General features: G+C 46.7%; 1 protein-coding gene across 1 annotated transcript in view; it reads right to left on the bottom strand.

The window, feature by feature from the left end:
* Positions 1-17,628, bottom strand: part of LOC119406376 (lysosomal alpha-mannosidase-like) — a 79,201-nt gene that overhangs the window by 21,669 nt on the left and 39,904 nt on the right. Inside the window, exons 7-12 of the mRNA XM_049420067.1 lie at positions 15,999-16,211; positions 14,555-14,704; positions 13,849-13,909; positions 8,825-8,946; positions 8,185-8,310; positions 7,022-7,222 (exon numbers count right to left, since the gene is read on the bottom strand). Coding sequence (XP_049276024.1) covers positions 7,022-7,222; positions 8,185-8,310; positions 8,825-8,946; positions 13,849-13,909; positions 14,555-14,704; positions 15,999-16,211 — 873 coding nt within the window. The remainder of the gene's footprint in view (positions 1-7,021; positions 7,223-8,184; positions 8,311-8,824; positions 8,947-13,848; positions 13,910-14,554; positions 14,705-15,998; positions 16,212-17,628) is intronic.

The raw sequence follows: 17,628 nt of genomic DNA, 5'->3' as shown, positions 1-17,628 counted from the left end.
GAGGGGTCAATCAAAGTGGAAGCAAGCATCGCGTCGTCTATCGACCACATACCGCACCACCTGGCCAAGCCGCGCATGCGCAGTAGCTAAGCCACGCCCACCGACGGAGACATCGCGCGCAACCTCCGCTCTATAGTGCATAGCCTGGCTGCGTAGTCCCCAGGAGGAAGCCCCGCATGTCGATGCTAGGCGTGTCGGTCGACGGGAAGTACGAGTGGCAACGGGTCTGTGCTTCGCTATGCCAAGCTTTGCGCGAATTAGTGCAAACTGCCCGCATATTTTTGGCCACTTTGCGTGTTTTATTCTTCTTTTTGCTCCTACTTAAGCAGCCGTTATGGCGTGAAATTGCTCGGGGCACATCGTATTTCACGCTGCCGCGTTAAAAGCGTACTTTTCCCGTTTTTTAAAGAAAAGTGTTGGGGCTGGTGTTCTCGTGAAAGGCGAACTGTGCTTTGAGGGAGTGGTAGAAAAGGTTCGGTCATTTTGTGATTCAAATATTCCATGCTTTTCTAATGCCCCGTTCTCGCCAGCATTATATAATGCATCTCTTGCAAAAATTTAGACCTGGCGCTGCTGCTATTTTATATTTGCTGCCCGGAAGGCGTGAGGAAGCTTTGCGCTGTGGTGTACAACATTACGACGGCGGTGGGGGAGGGGAGGGGGGGTTAGGGAGGGAGGTAATGGTGGTGTCGAGGGACAATTTCCTGTTAACCGTGCCGCCCACGCCACTGTTACATGCCATTTATGTTTGTATCAGTTGCGAATGCGGCCGGGGGGGGGGGGTGCTGTATCACGAGATTGTTAGCTCTACTCTGTAATGTCTGAAAACTTTTATTCTGTGGGCGGCTTTCATCCTTCATTATTCTTGCATTCAGTGCGCTGTTCTTTTTTTCCCCCCAACTTCATGCTCGCTTGCACGGTCTAGACTCGTCGCCTCGGGGTGTCTGCTCTACTGGAATGGTTGTGAACGGTGGTCTGATTTGGAGTTCTTTATTATGACGTTGCACCAGCTTTAATCCCGCTTGTAAGCTTTCTTAACAACAATGTGTATGAGGTTATGCGCGGGAAGATACTCACAGGAATATTGCATTTTTCTTGGGATTATTATAGGCGCACGAAGCCTTTCCGCAGGCATTCACCGTGATCGGCAGACTATTGCGAATATAATAATATATGTGATAGCATTTCTATGCATTCCTTTTATTTCCTGGCCTGAGGCCACTGCCCGGAACTGCACTTTGTAGTTGAGCCTTCATCTTTATGACGTTGTATGTTATCTTCCTGATGTAGTTTTAGCACCTGTAAGTGTAATTCCGACGTGAACAAATAATTTTCAATGATTTGCAGTTCCAAGAGCGAGTTTTGTGTTGAGATATAATGAAAGTACACTTTACGAACTTCACGAACGATTACACTGTGATTTAAAGATGAAATGTTATGTTGAATCCCGGTGGATTTCGCTATGGAGGACGCATGCGCGCTAACCACTCGCGCGCCTATGCGCGCAGTGATTGTAGTGCTCCCTAAGATTCCGCGTTTCATAGCATTTGGTCGGGTGTGCTGCCGCATAAAAGGCGACAGGGCTGCGACGATGGTGGTGGCTGTCTGATGACACCTGTTGTTTGACGCCGCACAAGCGATAACGGCTGCGCCTACTTATCGCTGTCATGAACCGCCGCGAGGGAAGCACATCGTTTTTATGCGGAAGGATAGGGAGCAATGCAACGAGTGCGCAGGCGGGCATGTCACGTGTTTTTCAGGTGAAAGCCTTAGATGCCTCATCAAACGAGAAGCTGGACCGTCAGCGTCCAGCGCCGGTGGCGTCTTGCGTCCCGCGGCGGCGTGGACGAGTGATGCACAAAAAAATCACGAGATGACGCCACCATATGACGTCACGATGACGTCACAGAGCGCCAAAATTTGTGACGTCATTATGACGCCACACGGTCGTCACGTGACGTACTATTACGTGATGACGTCATCACATCGCATCATACCTTGGTCAAAGGTGGTTCGATCACGGAGGCTATGCAAAACCACGTGAGCTACCTCCGATCTTGGAGGCAGTGCATTTCAGCGTTAGGTGCAGAAAGCTATCGAAGGGTGGCGGGGCAGCATCATTACATCGGCTTCGAGGGAAACTAAGATGGCTTTCGCCTTAAGGGAATGCATAAGGGACCCTGCGAGCTTTTTTTTTTTGCATTTCGCGGGGCATCTTTAGAAAGTGGAAAAATAGTAATACCTCATAGACAGGACCTTCAAAACTGTATAATCGGATGTCTTGCAAGGTGATCTATAGGTTTTTCATCGGAATTTTTGTCCAGCTTCGTTGCCTCGCAAGTTAATACATTAATCTTGCCTAATTAAGCAATTGAGCAGAACACAAAAAAAATATGGTGACTTACTCCATGCAGTACTCACCAACATTTAATCGAGGCATCATAGAGCGCGTCGGCATATTTTTAAACTTTCGCTAGTGATAGGTGGGACAACCTGTATAACGAATCACCATTAATGTGTCCACTTATGCTATTCGTGTTGATGATGGTAAATTACACAAGCCAATTTCTGCTGGTATTTTTTCGCTGAGCCGATGGACTGGTATCTGAGAATAAACACAATAGGGGTGCGTTGGTGTTGGACTGTTGCTAGTCTTGGTTTTTATGCTACTGCGACGCTTCTCAGCTTCAACTTCCAAGCACATCGTTAAACACCTGAAACACGTGCCTGAATATGTTTAAACTCAGTCGCTTAAATTTAATATTCCAGAGAGTGAACATGATGGAGAGGAACGATAAAAACCATACACACAGACGAAAACGAAAGTAGAAAAGAACCTCACAGGAAGACCGTTCTATTACAGTCGTTCAGAAAGGCCGGTGGATTGAAACAAGCGTAATAGCGCTTGCACAGCCTTCTTCGGTAACGTTAAGTCGTGTCGATGGCGTATACAATTCTTTTCCGACAGAGGTCAGCAGTCCAACTTTTTGAGCAAATTGCAAAGGAATGGTCTCCGCGCACTGTACTGTGGGCAGTCGAAAAAGATAAGTGCAATTATTTCATCATTTCCACAGTGGTCAAAGTCTGCGAAGGCGTTTCATAAACACTTATTTCATGCAGAGGAAAACAATCGAACAGCCACCTGCACTGGAAATCGTGATTGATGATCACTTTTTTAAATAATTCGCATATGTACGGTTGACCGCGCATAGCTTCAATGTATATGTATATTTTTTGTTATCGTTATACAGAACCTGTTCTGTTGAATGCACGATATGTATGTATCTGTATTGGAGTGTGTGTGTGTGACACTGTGGAACGCGCACCTACGGGTCAATAAGTTTTCTTTCAATGTATAAACATTACGTCTAAGAAGGATAGAGACGCACTTGTCCCTGATTCTTAAGAAAAAATTGAAGGACACTTTGTAAATTCCAAAGTGTGTTCGGCAAAAGCCTGTGGCCATTTGACTCCGCTGACAGCCGCCGCCGCGTTGCGCAACTGTTGCGCGTTGACGGACGGATGTCGCCGCTGGACGCCACCGCCGCATTGCGCAACAGTTGCGCTATGCCCGTTGGAAGGAGCAACGCGCAAATGTTGCGCGTTGACGGATGGACGCCGCCGACAGACACCGCCGCTGAACGCCGCCACCGCGTTGCGCAATAGTTGCGCAACGCGGCGGCGGCGCAACGTGGCGTGGCGCAACAGTTGCGCAACATGCAAGTGTTGCTATGCGCCGCTGTGCTATAGCTGTACCTTCGTGTGATTGCTAAGAAAGTGTGAGGGGGAGAGGCTACATCTGGCACCCACGGACGAACGCAAGTATGAGACATGAAAGGGTTTCGCCTTAACCTATTTATTCATCCGTCTGCAGCAAAAATTGTGATTCTCAATGCCACGTACGCCTCGTGGTGTAACCGCAGCTGTACGAAAAGAAAAACAAGAAAAATTTACATTCAGGAGAACCTAGGAAGGCACTCTGCTAAAGGAGGCAATGACTGGCCGGAAAGGTTAACCTTCCAACATCGCCACCACGTTTCACTAAACTTTCAACGTCGTAGTTACATGTAGGCCACATGATTGAGTTGAGAAACCATGGCGGTAGAATAGGATAAGGATCAAGTATAACGTTCACTTCCAATTGGCGCCTTTCTGAAGGTAGCAAGATCGAAAGATAAGGACAGCTGTTCACAGCTCACCGATAGCAGAATGTGTAGTACTGTAAATTTTTCTCCTGCTCAAAAGAAAAGCGCAGTTGCTGAGTACTCAGCCGTTAAGGGCTGTTGAGCACGTTATGTAGAGAACTGCATACAGCTCTCGCATGGTAGACCTTTTTAGTGCGAAAGCACTTTTTCTCAATCCATGGAAATTTCGCTGATATCAGGAAAGAAATATAGACTCCAGCTGGACTGAGTGGGGAGTTCATAGGCATGGCAATGCAACAAGCAATGCACAATTTGGCAATGGTCCGGCAAGATATGAATGCTAAAGCATGCTGAAATACGTTGGGCGTGTATAGGACATATCAGGGCTCACTCGGAATTTGACATTACATTGGCCTCATCCGAATTCGTAACTTCAGTTGAACTCAGGATGGAATAATTTTTGCCCTTGCCCAAAATTGGCCTAGGATTGTTCCCGGCACTTCCTTGGCCCACTTCGAAAATTAAAGCACAACGAACTTGGTCCACCCCCAAAATTTCAATTTTTCAATTTGCCGAATTCGAGAAATGAGTTCACCTTTGTCCACAACCACTTCCAAAATTTACTTAGCTCACTCTGAAAATTTTTGTTGGCCCACCCAACAATATAACTTCGACGAATCCAATAATTTTGTTTACCCACCACGTTCAAAACTGTAACTGTAACGCCTCGAGCCATATTACGCGCGTTAGTTAATCTGAGGACTGTACTTTTGCTTTATTATTGTACTTTCTTATGTGCTCATTGTTTATTGTACTATCTTGCTTGTGCTTATTGTTTATTGTACTTTCTTTCTTTATTGAGTTATTTATTGTTGCATGCATTGGCCACCTCCCCACCCGTTCTGTTTTAGGCACCGGGACGATGCTTTTTCAGAGGGGGGCATTGCCACGTGCGTTTCTTCTGATCACTTTTGCTGTATTCGGTTTTTGCCCACAAAGACTGTTAGCAACTCTCAGCGCAAACCGCGCCTCATTGTTCGAGAAGCTTCGCGAGTATTGTAGATCATTTTGTTAAGATTGCGCGCAAGACGCGAACACTCGAGCTTATTCTAGAGATTGTGCAACAACCAGCGATATCGCTGGAAAGTTCGATAGCGCCTGTATAAAAGCCGACGAGCTTCACCGCTTGTCAGTTGATCGACGGTGGACGCTCTGTTGGCCGTTATCAGTGTATTGCTGCAGTTTGACTTTCAGTTTCTCGGCCATAAGTTCGGCCAAATAAAGAGTTTCATCTCGGACGTGCTGACTGTTTCCTTCGTCGACGTCACGACCACGTGACAATATGCTACCTTTAGGTAGCAGAGTTGCGCATCTGTCTTCTAAACGCCGCTAGCAACCATGCATTGCGGAGAAGCTGACACTAAGGCCAATTTGTGTATTTCTCTACGCCGCCGCTGCAGCGAACTGAAATAACACTAGTCATCGATAGTCAATGTTTATCGCCGGTCTTCGACACGCCAGACATGTTAATCGGCGACACGGTAGGCATGTCGCCAGCAAAAACGGAGTGCGACTTCACCGCATAGCTATGGTTGCTAGCCAGACCTATGCGCAACTCTGCTGCCTAAAGGTAGCATATGCAGCCACTCTAACCTCCATTAACTTGAAGTGCGCCCTCGTGACAGGCCTCACTCGCTATAGTTTGCGAAAACCCCAAGCCAGGACCAGAGCTGACTTGAACTTAGCGTCAATCAACATGACGGCTTACAAGAGCGACGTCGCTAGAAGTATCGGTTCGTACGAATTATCGTGCACAGACATCGATGTCGTGTTCGGCGATGCAAATTCATAAGCGAAGTGCGTCACGGCCATGGCTGCGCGACAGATCAAAACCCGACAGAGCTATACGACAATGATGAGTTCGTTATGCGCTACTGCTTCACGAAGGATACAGCACTGGTCGACATGAGCCGCCATTTAGAGGCCATTAGTCAAAACGATCTCTCGTTCTCTCGTTTAGCCAACATCATCTGTCACTAGCCGAAATTAGCCATCGTTTAGCAACTATCAGCCAACATTTAACATGAACGATCACTTAGCCGGCACTAGCTGTCTTTATATAGTCAGCGCTAACTAGTGCTGCTAAAGTGCGAGTAAACACGGTAAGCCATTGCACCGTTCACAAAACATGGGAAGGTAAGCTAGAAGACATGCTCCTCCCGTATGTAACACCAACAAGGCATTTCGACTCACCTCCAAAAGTGTGATGAACCGGCCTGATTGGTACGTCCCTTGGACGGGAACAAGCAACGCTCGCCATTTCCCTCGCGTTGACAAGTATAGTCGTCATGCGAGTTTGTACCAAAATGACCGATGACTATAATCGTCATCAACAAAAACTCATCCCCCATGGAACCAATCAAGACTATACTCGTCATAGTTGTGTTTCTTGACGCTAGATGACCACACTTGTCCATGTTATGCCATTTGTGTCTCTGGTTTCATTTCATTGCCATATTTCATTGTGTTGCCATGAGGTGAAGCCATCTTCGAGCTATCTTTTTTAGGCAATTAATGAAGAAGGAACCTCATTGAACTGAAGGAATGGTACCTTTTTATTCAGGAAAAAACGCTCTAAAAGTTGAGCGAAAACAATTTCCGGTAAATTTGGTACAATTTTTTTTAACGGTAGGAAACTGGCTAGAGAACAAAGGCAAGGCACCGATTTTCGAAAAGTGTGGGGACCACAAAGAGCCCGACAAACTAGAAATAACTCCAGAAGTGCGCTGAACCGGGCTGGTCGGAACAGCGGCCTGTCTGTCGTTCTGTCACCGCCCCATCTCTAGCGCTGTTTGTTGCCGTCCTGATTGGCTCACCTCGTTTTCGATGAATGTGGCTGGCCTGTCGAGCTCCAAGAAACTTTCCGATGGCGAGACGGTTGTCTGGGGACCAGAAGCCGCCACCCTGTACACGCTGAAGCCCAGTGGCTTGATTCGTGCCTTGAACAACAATGCTGCCGTGGCATTCGTGAGCGCCTCGACGTTCTTTGATTCCGGGTGGCGGTTCAGTGGTACTAACTGCGAACACACAATTGGCGCCTGCGTTCTTATACGGTCTGTGAATATACCTGCCGTGGGCTAACTCTTGACTAACTGTTGCCTATAGTGTACTCTTGCTCAGTCTCTCAAGCCCGTTCTCAGCCTTCACTATTGTCATATACATAAGCGAGCGCAAGGTTCTCATTAGGGTCGGGGGGGAGGGGGAGGGGAGGCATGTTTTACCGCAGCACCACCGTCCCCCTCCCCCAATCGGGCGAGTCCGAAAGAAAACGGGCTTTGCAATGAATGTAGAATGAAAATGAGGCAATGACGTGCTACTCGCAACGGCCTACCTTTGGTCCCCCGCGCTCCGGGGTTAATGGTGAGAAGTAAACTATATTGCAACATAAGGGGTACAGCATTATCGTCAAAATCCTGCGTGGTCACAAACCTGCACTTTAAGCAGTGACGGGACAGCTCCGCCTGAATAAATGTAGGGGTAGACTTGGTACCTCCTTTGAGGAATTGAAGGGGGAAGGCTTGCCCCCCTGTGCCCACGCCTATGGTAACAACCTGTGAAGATGTTCCCTGACCTCCGTCCTCAACGTCACATTACCGCACTTGTGTTCTGAGAGCGTGGCGGCTCTGCCTGGAAAACATCTTGGACCTTTTAAGGGCGTTGCGATCATATTGCGGCCAGTGACGTTTTCATTATCATCAACATTATTGCTTTTCCGTTGACGTGTTTGTTCGGTCGATGTAGTGGCGTTGTTTGGTGCCAACCCATGAGAAGGAGACCGAGCTGGCCGCGAAACGTCGGTAGAGTCTTATGGCTGTGGCCATGATGGCAGTTTAGCAGAGGGGTTTTTCACTGTACACACAACATTTAAACCGTTTCCTTGCGCGTCAAACTGTACTTTATTGCATCTCGGGCCTTTTTTTCCCCTATGACAATTTTTGCGATACAATGAGAAAAAAAAAAGAAACAGGGATTTACTTACCTGTGATTCAACTTCGACGCCGCCAGGTGCCCTAACGGTAAAGTCGGTGCTCCGGCTGGTGTCCACTGGAAGCCTGATGTACGGCGACACGTCCACACTCGCCGGATTGTAAACGATGACTGTAAACTGCGAGTAACGCAGCAAGCCTTAACCAAACTCAATTACCTTATTTTGACGGTATGCTTCGCGTTAGATGCCAACTAATGGGTCGCACAGGTTGTAATTATCACTTCTTCGGGATTTTGTTAACAGTCGAATGCCTACATATTGCGGGAGTCGATCAAGATTCGCTTGTACTGCAGCATGCGGTACGTATTTCAGAGAATGCAGTGGTGATGCGTAATTGTTTGTTAAAAGATGGGTGTATTTCTCTACTAATCTTTGGCTAGCATCGGGCTGCGATTGTACGTCATTTCTACTCTAGTATTTTTCTAGTAGTATTGAAAAGTAACTGAGAACCTAAATTTACGGACAACCCTCGTACTTAGGCCGCTCTCAGGCATGCTTGTCTTGTTTTTTCAGGGTTTTATGGCCCCGCACATTCAATTATTTAGAAAAATAAATAATCCAAAGTGTCGTGTCAGCGCTCGTTTAAAGCAAAGCGCCTGGCACCGGCACCTGAGACTCCCTTTCGCTGTACGGGCAGTGACTTTCGTTGAGGCGGTGACAGAACCCGAACACCCATGGCTGCTTTTCGCGGCGACGACTTCGCAGTGGTCCGGTGCTCTTTGCAAGATTCGACAAGGCTGAGCTGATCACCTCCTGCGAACACAGCATTACGCCAGGACGAAATTGTTTAGGCGTTAACATTATTATCGCCCGAGGTTGCAAGCATTCATTAACTCGTCTCGATTAAAACAACGAATAGCAGAGTTTGGGGGCTTTAGGGCGGCACCGACTATTTCTTGTTACTTAGCAAAAAAAAGAGAAAAAAAATGTCGGGAAAACATGGTACACATTATGACGCGAGATGTGCAGCATAATTAAAAAATGACATACTTGAAACACAAGTTCTTGTGCAGAAGTTGACAGAACGTGAACGAGTACACAGGTTAGCACATGAAGACAGATACTTTGAATTTCTTATATTACATAAGAAACTCGGAGAACTTACATAGAACGTAAAGCACGCGATTACAACATCAGACGTAATTCTGTGAAAACATTACAAGGTTTGTATAAAGCAGGCAGTTTTAAGGACGCACTGAAATGTAGCATTTTTTTATGTTGTTCGATTTTTTTTTTCATTTGGAAAATTTTTCGGAACCTTTTTTTTTTTATATCGCCAGGGCTTCTTGCTGAAGGCTCGCTGTTGGCCATTCATCATTTTTTCTACAGAAGAATATTGAAATGTTGCGACCAGTATGACTTAGTCTTTCACCGGCTATATTTCTGACCTTGTATTTTAATTAATGTATTTATTTCCCCATATTTAGAGAATTTTCTGATCTGTCAAAGAGTGGTGGATACAAACCCACGACAATATGTGACGCTTGCCAACATACGATATATACCAATACCAATAAGCTTCCCACACAGACGTCTTCATTTTGTATAAGTACCTATGAATGAGCAGATCACTGCTGTTTAGACACTAACTGATTGTAAAAACCTAGTTGGCCGTATGCTTACAAAATACACTTGCCTCGCAACTGGCGATGCCGCTAGAAAGCCTCTCCGCGTAGTCGCTGGCAACACGGCTGACGGAAGTGCCCCTTGAAAAAAAAAGAAGGAATGTCGGTATCACTCAGTAAGAGAGTTTGAGAAAACCGTGGATTAAAAAACAGAAGCAAGTTCTGTGAAGATTTCTCGGAGCTATCGAGATTATTTATTTTTTTATTTACTACTTATTTGCATGCCTCCTGCAACACCATAGTGGCATTACTGCGGGGGGGGGGGGGGGAGGTTGCACATAAAAAGTCGATATAGTTTAATGACACCTCTGTAACAGGACACGGAAACAGAATGCAGAATGTTATAATGACAATATAAAATAATAGCAAAGCACAAAAACTTTTAGTACCATATGAAAGTAGCAAACGGGTAACTAAGGTGTAACACAAATGTCTCAAGTCACAACTAAGAGAAAAAAGCACTGTTGTCAGTTAAGTTTTTTTTTAATATTTTATTTGCAGCCCTTCTTCAGGAAGTTGATTCCATTCTCTAACTCTTTCTCTACATCTGGTAGAAGAAGGCATCCCTATATCCCTCTAGTCATCTATATATTCAAACACTTTTTATTCAAATAATATAGCTGCATCATTTGTGTTCGTTGTTGTTTTTTATGCATTTGCCTTCATAGAAAATCGCGAATGTGAAAAATAGCTGAGGCATATTTCGATAGGAGGAGAAGAAAAATAAGCACAGAAGAAAAAGTTCACCGACGATTACGATACTGCCTAATGCGAATTCGGAGCGCAGCTTCGTGTTGGGGCCGAACCAAATGTATTTCAAGTTCTGGCTATCCGCAGTTGTAGAAATGTAACATTCGTTACATACTGCCACAGAAGCTGCCAGCGCTCGAGGGCTACGCACACCACTCTGTGCATTGCAGGCTCCGCTTCACACATCACGTGCAACGCCGTAAAAGCTAACCATACTTCTTGCAGTAGATGCTTTTGCATGAAGAAGTAGTTCAATGTTCTTACTACCAAGAACTAAATTCTCTTGTTTTTCCTGCGAGTAGTACTTGAAGATGTTTTATGCTTTACAAACAAACAAATGCTGTTATACGTCTGTTATGCGTCTGAATCGAGGAGCATCTCTTTCCTTTCGTTTTTTTTTTTCGCATTTCATATGCAGCCCTTCGCGACGCGTCACTCGGAGCGTTGCTCGGAGACTCGTGCTCGTCGTCTTCTTTTCCCAAGCCTCGCAGGCCTCCCCACTTTCTCGTGCCCGTGCGCGAGAGGCATACGTTGAGCTGTCACAAGAAGCGCGAGCAAGCCCGAGGCATTGCAGACGCTCGCACAGCGGCTCGCTGCGCTCCGCATTCGCTCTCTTTCGTGTTCGTTCGCTCGATCGGTAATGCCGACAACGGCAACGGCAACGCCGCTCAACGCAGGAACGGGCGTCTAAGAGCTGCGCTCTAATACAATTAGGATAACCAGGACTGATTTCGGTTGACAACCCTGCACTGGTGGAGAGGGAAGGAAAGGAAGAGCTAGAGAGGAGGAAAGAAAGGCCACTGCTGTTGCCGGCAACGTGGTAACAGTTGCGTGCTTGATATCACGTGCTCTGAATCGGTCCAATAGCCTTGATAAACTTTATCAGCGCTTTCAACGAATGTAATAAGTGTGAAACTCAACAAGTGACACCTACGAACTGCACAGGAAGTCAGGTCATTGAAGTTGGAACTAAATAGTGTACCCATGACGTCATAGTCATTGTGTTCAACACACAAACTCGCACACATGTGAAAACTCCTTTGCGTTAGAATATTTTTAAGACTAACTTTTCTGTGCAGTCATGGGCCACATACGTGCGTTGATTATATTAGGCATCCGCATAGCAAGAATTGCTAGAATATAGTAAGAATGTTCTTCCATTGCGGACATGATACTTTAATTTCAGTTGTAACCATATCGTATAACTGCATACCACTGCTGGCATACCCAGAAACTTCTTCATTCATTAAACTGAGTGTGCTAAGCTTGCAACTGTAAAATTACTGGGGCCCTAATCTAGATATCGGCATGCATTTTGAAGGTGTAGTATTCTTAAACGTGCACTCAATAGCTGAAAGAAGCGCAAGGGTCCATCACAGCCAACAGTATAATTCTTAACGTTGTGCTGAAACCAGCACGTCGTAGCCATTCGGCCGCAGCAGCAGGTTGTGGTAAAAGCGTTATGCCATTGCGATTTGACCGCAGAGACCGCCGAGTAATAACTAAGCCAACGTCGACTTACGCGTAAGAAAGGAGATCTCATTCCACTTTACAAAGTGTGCTTGAATGAAATTGCCCGCAATATATTCCTGTCTTTGAGACCCTAATCTCCTTCCCCACGCAGATTAGCAAGTCAGCGATATGTATGCGCCGGCTAAATTCTCTGCCTTTCAATAAAGAGTCCTGTCTCTTTTCTATAAAGATCTTACGAGGCGACGTGATGCGTCCGCTTACGTGATTGCGTCGTGGTGTTGTAGCAGGGCCACTGCTTCCTCTGCAAAGATCGAAAAAAGCGAAGCAATCACTCACTTCCTTAAATGAGAAAAATGCCAAAGCGCAAAGTCATCCTTAGCATCGTTTCCTATGCAGGTGGTAGAGATAGACTACAACTGTGCAGGACGTTGCAAAAGTTTGTCAAGAGATACGCGTGTGATACCATTAATATAAATAGAATCGTCGCGACCCAGATGGGCAGCATACAGTGCCGGTGGGGGCGTTTTATACAGGATCGTCAACACCTAAAGCGAACACGTGTTTAGTATTCAAGACCGCATGGAAGCTGATGTTTGATACGCAATTAAGAAAATTATTTATGCTTATCGAAACCCTGATTAGACGTCATATAACGGATATTTATTTCGTAAAGTGGAGTAAACGCTCTAGTTTTTCCGGCTGGAATACTAATTAGGTGTTCACCATAGATGTGGTCGACCCTGAACATCGGCGCTCAGTAAATGTTGAGTTACGTACTAAGCGATTTTGTACTTAGCAAGATATACGTGCAGGGCGCCGCTAATGCGCCGCCCCTTTACTCAGAGTATATTATATTAGTTTGTACGGTATGGCGGTATACGCGAAGAGGTTTGCGGAACACCGGGTTACCGGGCCATGGTATAGACATCATGTGACGCTTCGTGCAACCACAATTATGGATAATTTTTAGATGCAAAGCAGCTTATGGCGGGGGCTTTGTCCGTTCCTTCTTCCCTGCGTCCGGCGTCCAACCCCCATTGCCTCCACCCCCACCCCCCCCCCCTCTCAGCTCTTATGCGCTCCCCCTCTCTCCCCTCCTGTGGCGTCCACAACCCCACAGCGCATGCGCGTTCCCTCGCTCTCTCTCCCCTCCCGTGGCGTCCACACCCCCACAGCGCATGTGCGTAACCTCTCCCCTCTCTCCTCTCCTACGCTCCCTCCTTTCTCTCCTCTAGGAATCCTCTACTCTACGGAGCGGCGCGCACGACAGATGGTGCGACAGCCGCATACTTCGCTGAGGGCGCCACGGTAGTTCCCCGGTACGAAAATGACGGGGCGCGCGCGCCTCATTCTCTCCTGCGCAACGCCGCGATGAGCGCCAGTGTCAACGTCGCCGTCAGTGTCAGTGTTAGCGGCAGCACAATCTCTCAATAAAGTACACCATCTCCCGCTCAAGCGAACCATCTCCCCACTGCTTCGCATCCATGCATGGTTCCCTTTAGCGAAAGATGGTGCAATTTTTTTGTTTTCGCGTAATGTAACTGAGGGGACAAAAATAATACAGAGGCAACTCATTCGCAATTACGCCGTTTCTCGGAATTCACACCAGCAGAGAAGTAGAATGTTTCTGGAATAACAATCCTGTCCTTGCCTGGTTCCGCTCTGCCCCGCCAGGTGGAAACACCTGCCCATCTTCTCATGTTTACGGCTATGGTAACCCGGCATAACGCTAACCTCAAGAAATTTGCGGACACAGTGCAGCTCTTTAATCATAAATGACCTCGGCATCCGCATTATTTGTACTCACGCAGGTTGCGAACTTTGGTGACCTGCTCTTGAGCACCAAGCACCGAGAGCTGCTTGCAGGCCTGCGTCAAAGCAGCGTGAATGTGTTGGTCACTAATAATCCCTCCGATGTTCTTTGTATTTTAGCGTCACTGGGTATACGTGGGTGATTGTTAGATATGTTTAGGTTACATTGCGTCTGCACGTGATAACGGAACCGCGTGTTGCTTGCCTGCTCCACCTTCTACTTTGAAGTGTGACAACTTCCGCGCTTGTTAATAGCACATAATGAATATAAGAACAGCGCAACAGACAAGGTCTGACGAAGATAACAAACACACCGCTGATTTTTAGCGACGTTTAATAGCGAAACGAAACAAGTACATATATCTGTGGAATGTAGGTATGCGTAGAAGAAGGTGCAGTTGAGGGTGAAGTCTTCGAGCTCAATCAACACGGGACAAGGGATTTGCTGTGGTTATGGTATAGTCATATATATATATATATATATATATATATATATATATATATATATATATATATATATATATATACACATCCACGCGCTTTCAACAAGCTTATGAAGCCCATACCTAAGCTTTCACGTTTGTCTTCATTCAAGAGAAAGAGAGAATGCGATTGGAAAATCAAAGTAGTTAACCAGTTGAAGTATTTCTACATGCGGTCACAAGTGAGTTGAAAGCCTACCATGTATAACCACGGCGTACCTGAAGGAAACCGTTGGCGTAGCGAGTCATCATTTTGAGGTTAGGTCTAGTCGTGTAGTAGCCGGTCCAGGTGTGCTTTGCCCGGTCCGTGTACGGCATCAGGTCATCTTCGAAGCGTGGCCACGTACGCGACTTTTCAGAGTGAAGGGCCTTCATCAAAAAAAAAAGAAAGACAAAAGAAACGACGGTGTGGGTTTTAGGCAATAGCTTTCGTGTACGTTATCACATCGGGAAGAAGTCAAACGCCTGTGGCGATTATTGTACACCTAAATTTGACCTTGGCAATCGGCCGGGACGGAAAACACATATCTTCAATCGAGTATCTAGCAAAATTTAAAACGGTGTATTTATGCAGATAATCAGTTCCTCTGTGAGCAAAAAAAAATTAATTTCTCTTTGTGTAGAGTTATTGTGCATAGCACACCTTGTTAGCGCACCTTGTGCTACGTCAAAGAAGCGGCAGAATTTGAAAAGCAATTCCGACGTTTTTCTTTTTAAATGCATGTTAGAATATTGCTGTTTTCAAATGGTATTGACAACCCTGTAAACAGTATGGCTTACTTTGTTCAGGAACTCACAAATAATTTCACATTATGGATGGGTCGAAACCAAAGCCTAATGGGTAGCTGGTTCATGTAATAACACTGATGATATTAGAACGTTAGTTAGGTTCGGCACATCCTGTACGACACTTGTACTGCCCTGTGCCGGTCACAGATACGCTAGCCCAGGAAATTCAGGGTTGAATTGCAGGCCGCATTGGAAGTCCAGTATTCAGCTTTTCCAAAACCTCGCACCCGTTCGCTTTTTTGACGGGCTGTACAGTGCTTCGGTAGAAAAAAAGAGTTCTCAGGAGGCTGGACTCATAATCCCAGAAAGCCAAATGTATCATTCTGCAATACTTGAAGGCAACTGACTAAGGAATCGTCGCCAGCTAGGCTGCATTCTGCATGTGAATTGTGAATCATCCAGGCTCATGCTTTTATTGCGATAGCAATTATGTGGACACTCGAGGCCCGTTTTTGCCGTCGCCGTCATGTTCCGTATAAATTCCAAATCCATATATCGCCCCAGGCATCGTATGTTATTTGTGCGAGAGAAAGCTTGCGAAGGCTGCAAACGGGCGCGGCTGGAGCAGAGAAGAAAGGTGCCGGCTGGCATGTTTTATCCCTGCTTCTCCCATGATCCCGTTAATTCTCCTCCCATCTCTCTCTGGTACCTCCATTCTCCTCCTCCCGTTGAGGGTAGCAAAACAGATAGCCTAGTTATTCTCCCTACTTAGATTTCCTTCATTTTTCGCTGTCCTTTCTCGTACACCTCTCCCCACCCTCTCCAAGTGTCGGGCATCAAACTTGTCTGGTTAGCTTTCCCGCCTTTCCTTTATTCTCCCCTCCCCCCTCCTCCTCGGTACAGAGCTGCGCGCCGCATGCAGCCTGCTTCGTACCTGCAAGTAGCAGGCGGGCGTCGAGTACATGACGTTCACGGGTCTGAGTTTGGCGCCATTGAAGAGCCAGCGCAGAATGTTCATTGGCCAACGTCCCATGCGGTTGGCACGATTCAGCAGGTTGTCTGCGTCCTGATAGTGCTCGATCGCGTTGGTCCAGGTCAGGTCGTCTCCCATCATCAGGGGAACCGTTTTACCGCCGTATGTTTTCGCCTGCGTAAACGGAACGTCGCTCTATACCATAAATATCTGAAACGTCGTCTCTAAACATTTTCGTGCTGATGGGTCTGCCGGTTTGTTCCACGGGCAACACCATTACTCTTCAGGAAACACTAAATAAAAACTGTATGCAAAATTAGGCTGCGAGAGCATTCTGGGAAAATTGTATCGGCGCTAGCTACACGATAACAAGGTGATTATTTTACGAGAAAAATAAATCAAATTTTCTTTCTAATAAAAAAATCAAATTTTATTTCATTTTTTTTTTAATTTATCACGGTCACCTCATCATGAATGTGTCACTAAGATGCCACGAATTTGAAACTATATTTTTCGTATTTGGGCCGTGTAGGCTGAATAAGTAAGTGGTTCCAGATAGTAGTCATGTGTAGTCTACGGGTTTCTCAAAGCACTACATAGCGCACTTCTCGCGACAAGCAAGTCAGAGATACTTTAAAGAAGAGCTCACTTAACATCGATGTTGCCATAACGTCATCGATGTTAAATGAGCCCTCCTTTAAAGGATATCCGAATTGTCGCTAGAAATGCGCTACAATGTGGCTTGACAAGCCCGAAGACCCAACATGACTACTATCTGGAACCACTTGCTTTATGCAACGGGGTATGGTGATCTCTACGAGGCCTATATTACCCTGGATTCCCAGGGTCCGTTCAGTGTGTGGCGCCTACCCCGACCACGTATGTATTTCTTGCGTTTGCCCGTAGTCGTCTGCAGCTGGGTGCTCTGAACAGCTGTAGGCGATGTGTGTGGGTACCTCCGCATCAGTCTTGTAAGCTTCGTTTTCCGAACAAGTGTGGTGCCTGGGCGCTCGTAAACGTGATGGGAAGCATTCACACTGGTAAAGTGACAATGCTAAGGTCTGTTACAATGTGAAGCTGCGTTCATGAATACTTCACACAGTTCGCACGTAACACCGATGATCAAAAAAACCACAGCATACCCACGTGGTGAATGATGATGAGTGCGGCGAAGGGAACTCGCGCTGCAGCACGGCGATGGCATTGGCGCGAGCGTGGTCCTTCTTGATGGAAGATATTGCGACTAGATTGTTTGAGAACCGCTATCTGTCGCACACACCGCAACTATGGCCGAAACTGTTATCAAGGAAGTCCCGCTGGAAGCGCGCATCGGCACCTTCGAGCAGAGCCCGCCTGATGCGTTTTGCAGCCACTTCACGTGCTCGCACAGCCTCGGGCTCTGCCTGCCGGTACGCGCGCTTTCTCGCCGCTTCACGGTCCTTCACATTTTGAAGATCCGATTCGCGCCGCAGCCGTGCAGCTTCGGCCTCGCGGGCTCGAACGGCGGAGTCTTCACGCCGCAGCCGTGCGGCTTGTCGAGCAGCTTCGGCCTCGCGGGCTCGAACAGCGGGGTCTTCTCGCCGCAGCCGTG

This window comes from Rhipicephalus sanguineus, chromosome 10 (assembly GCF_013339695.2).
Source record: "Rhipicephalus sanguineus isolate Rsan-2018 chromosome 10, BIME_Rsan_1.4, whole genome shotgun sequence".
In the NCBI taxonomy this organism is placed as follows: Eukaryota; Metazoa; Arthropoda; class Arachnida; order Ixodida; family Ixodidae; genus Rhipicephalus; species Rhipicephalus sanguineus.
Note: the sequence above shows the minus strand (reverse complement) of the source record. Positions and strands in the feature narration are given on the sequence as shown.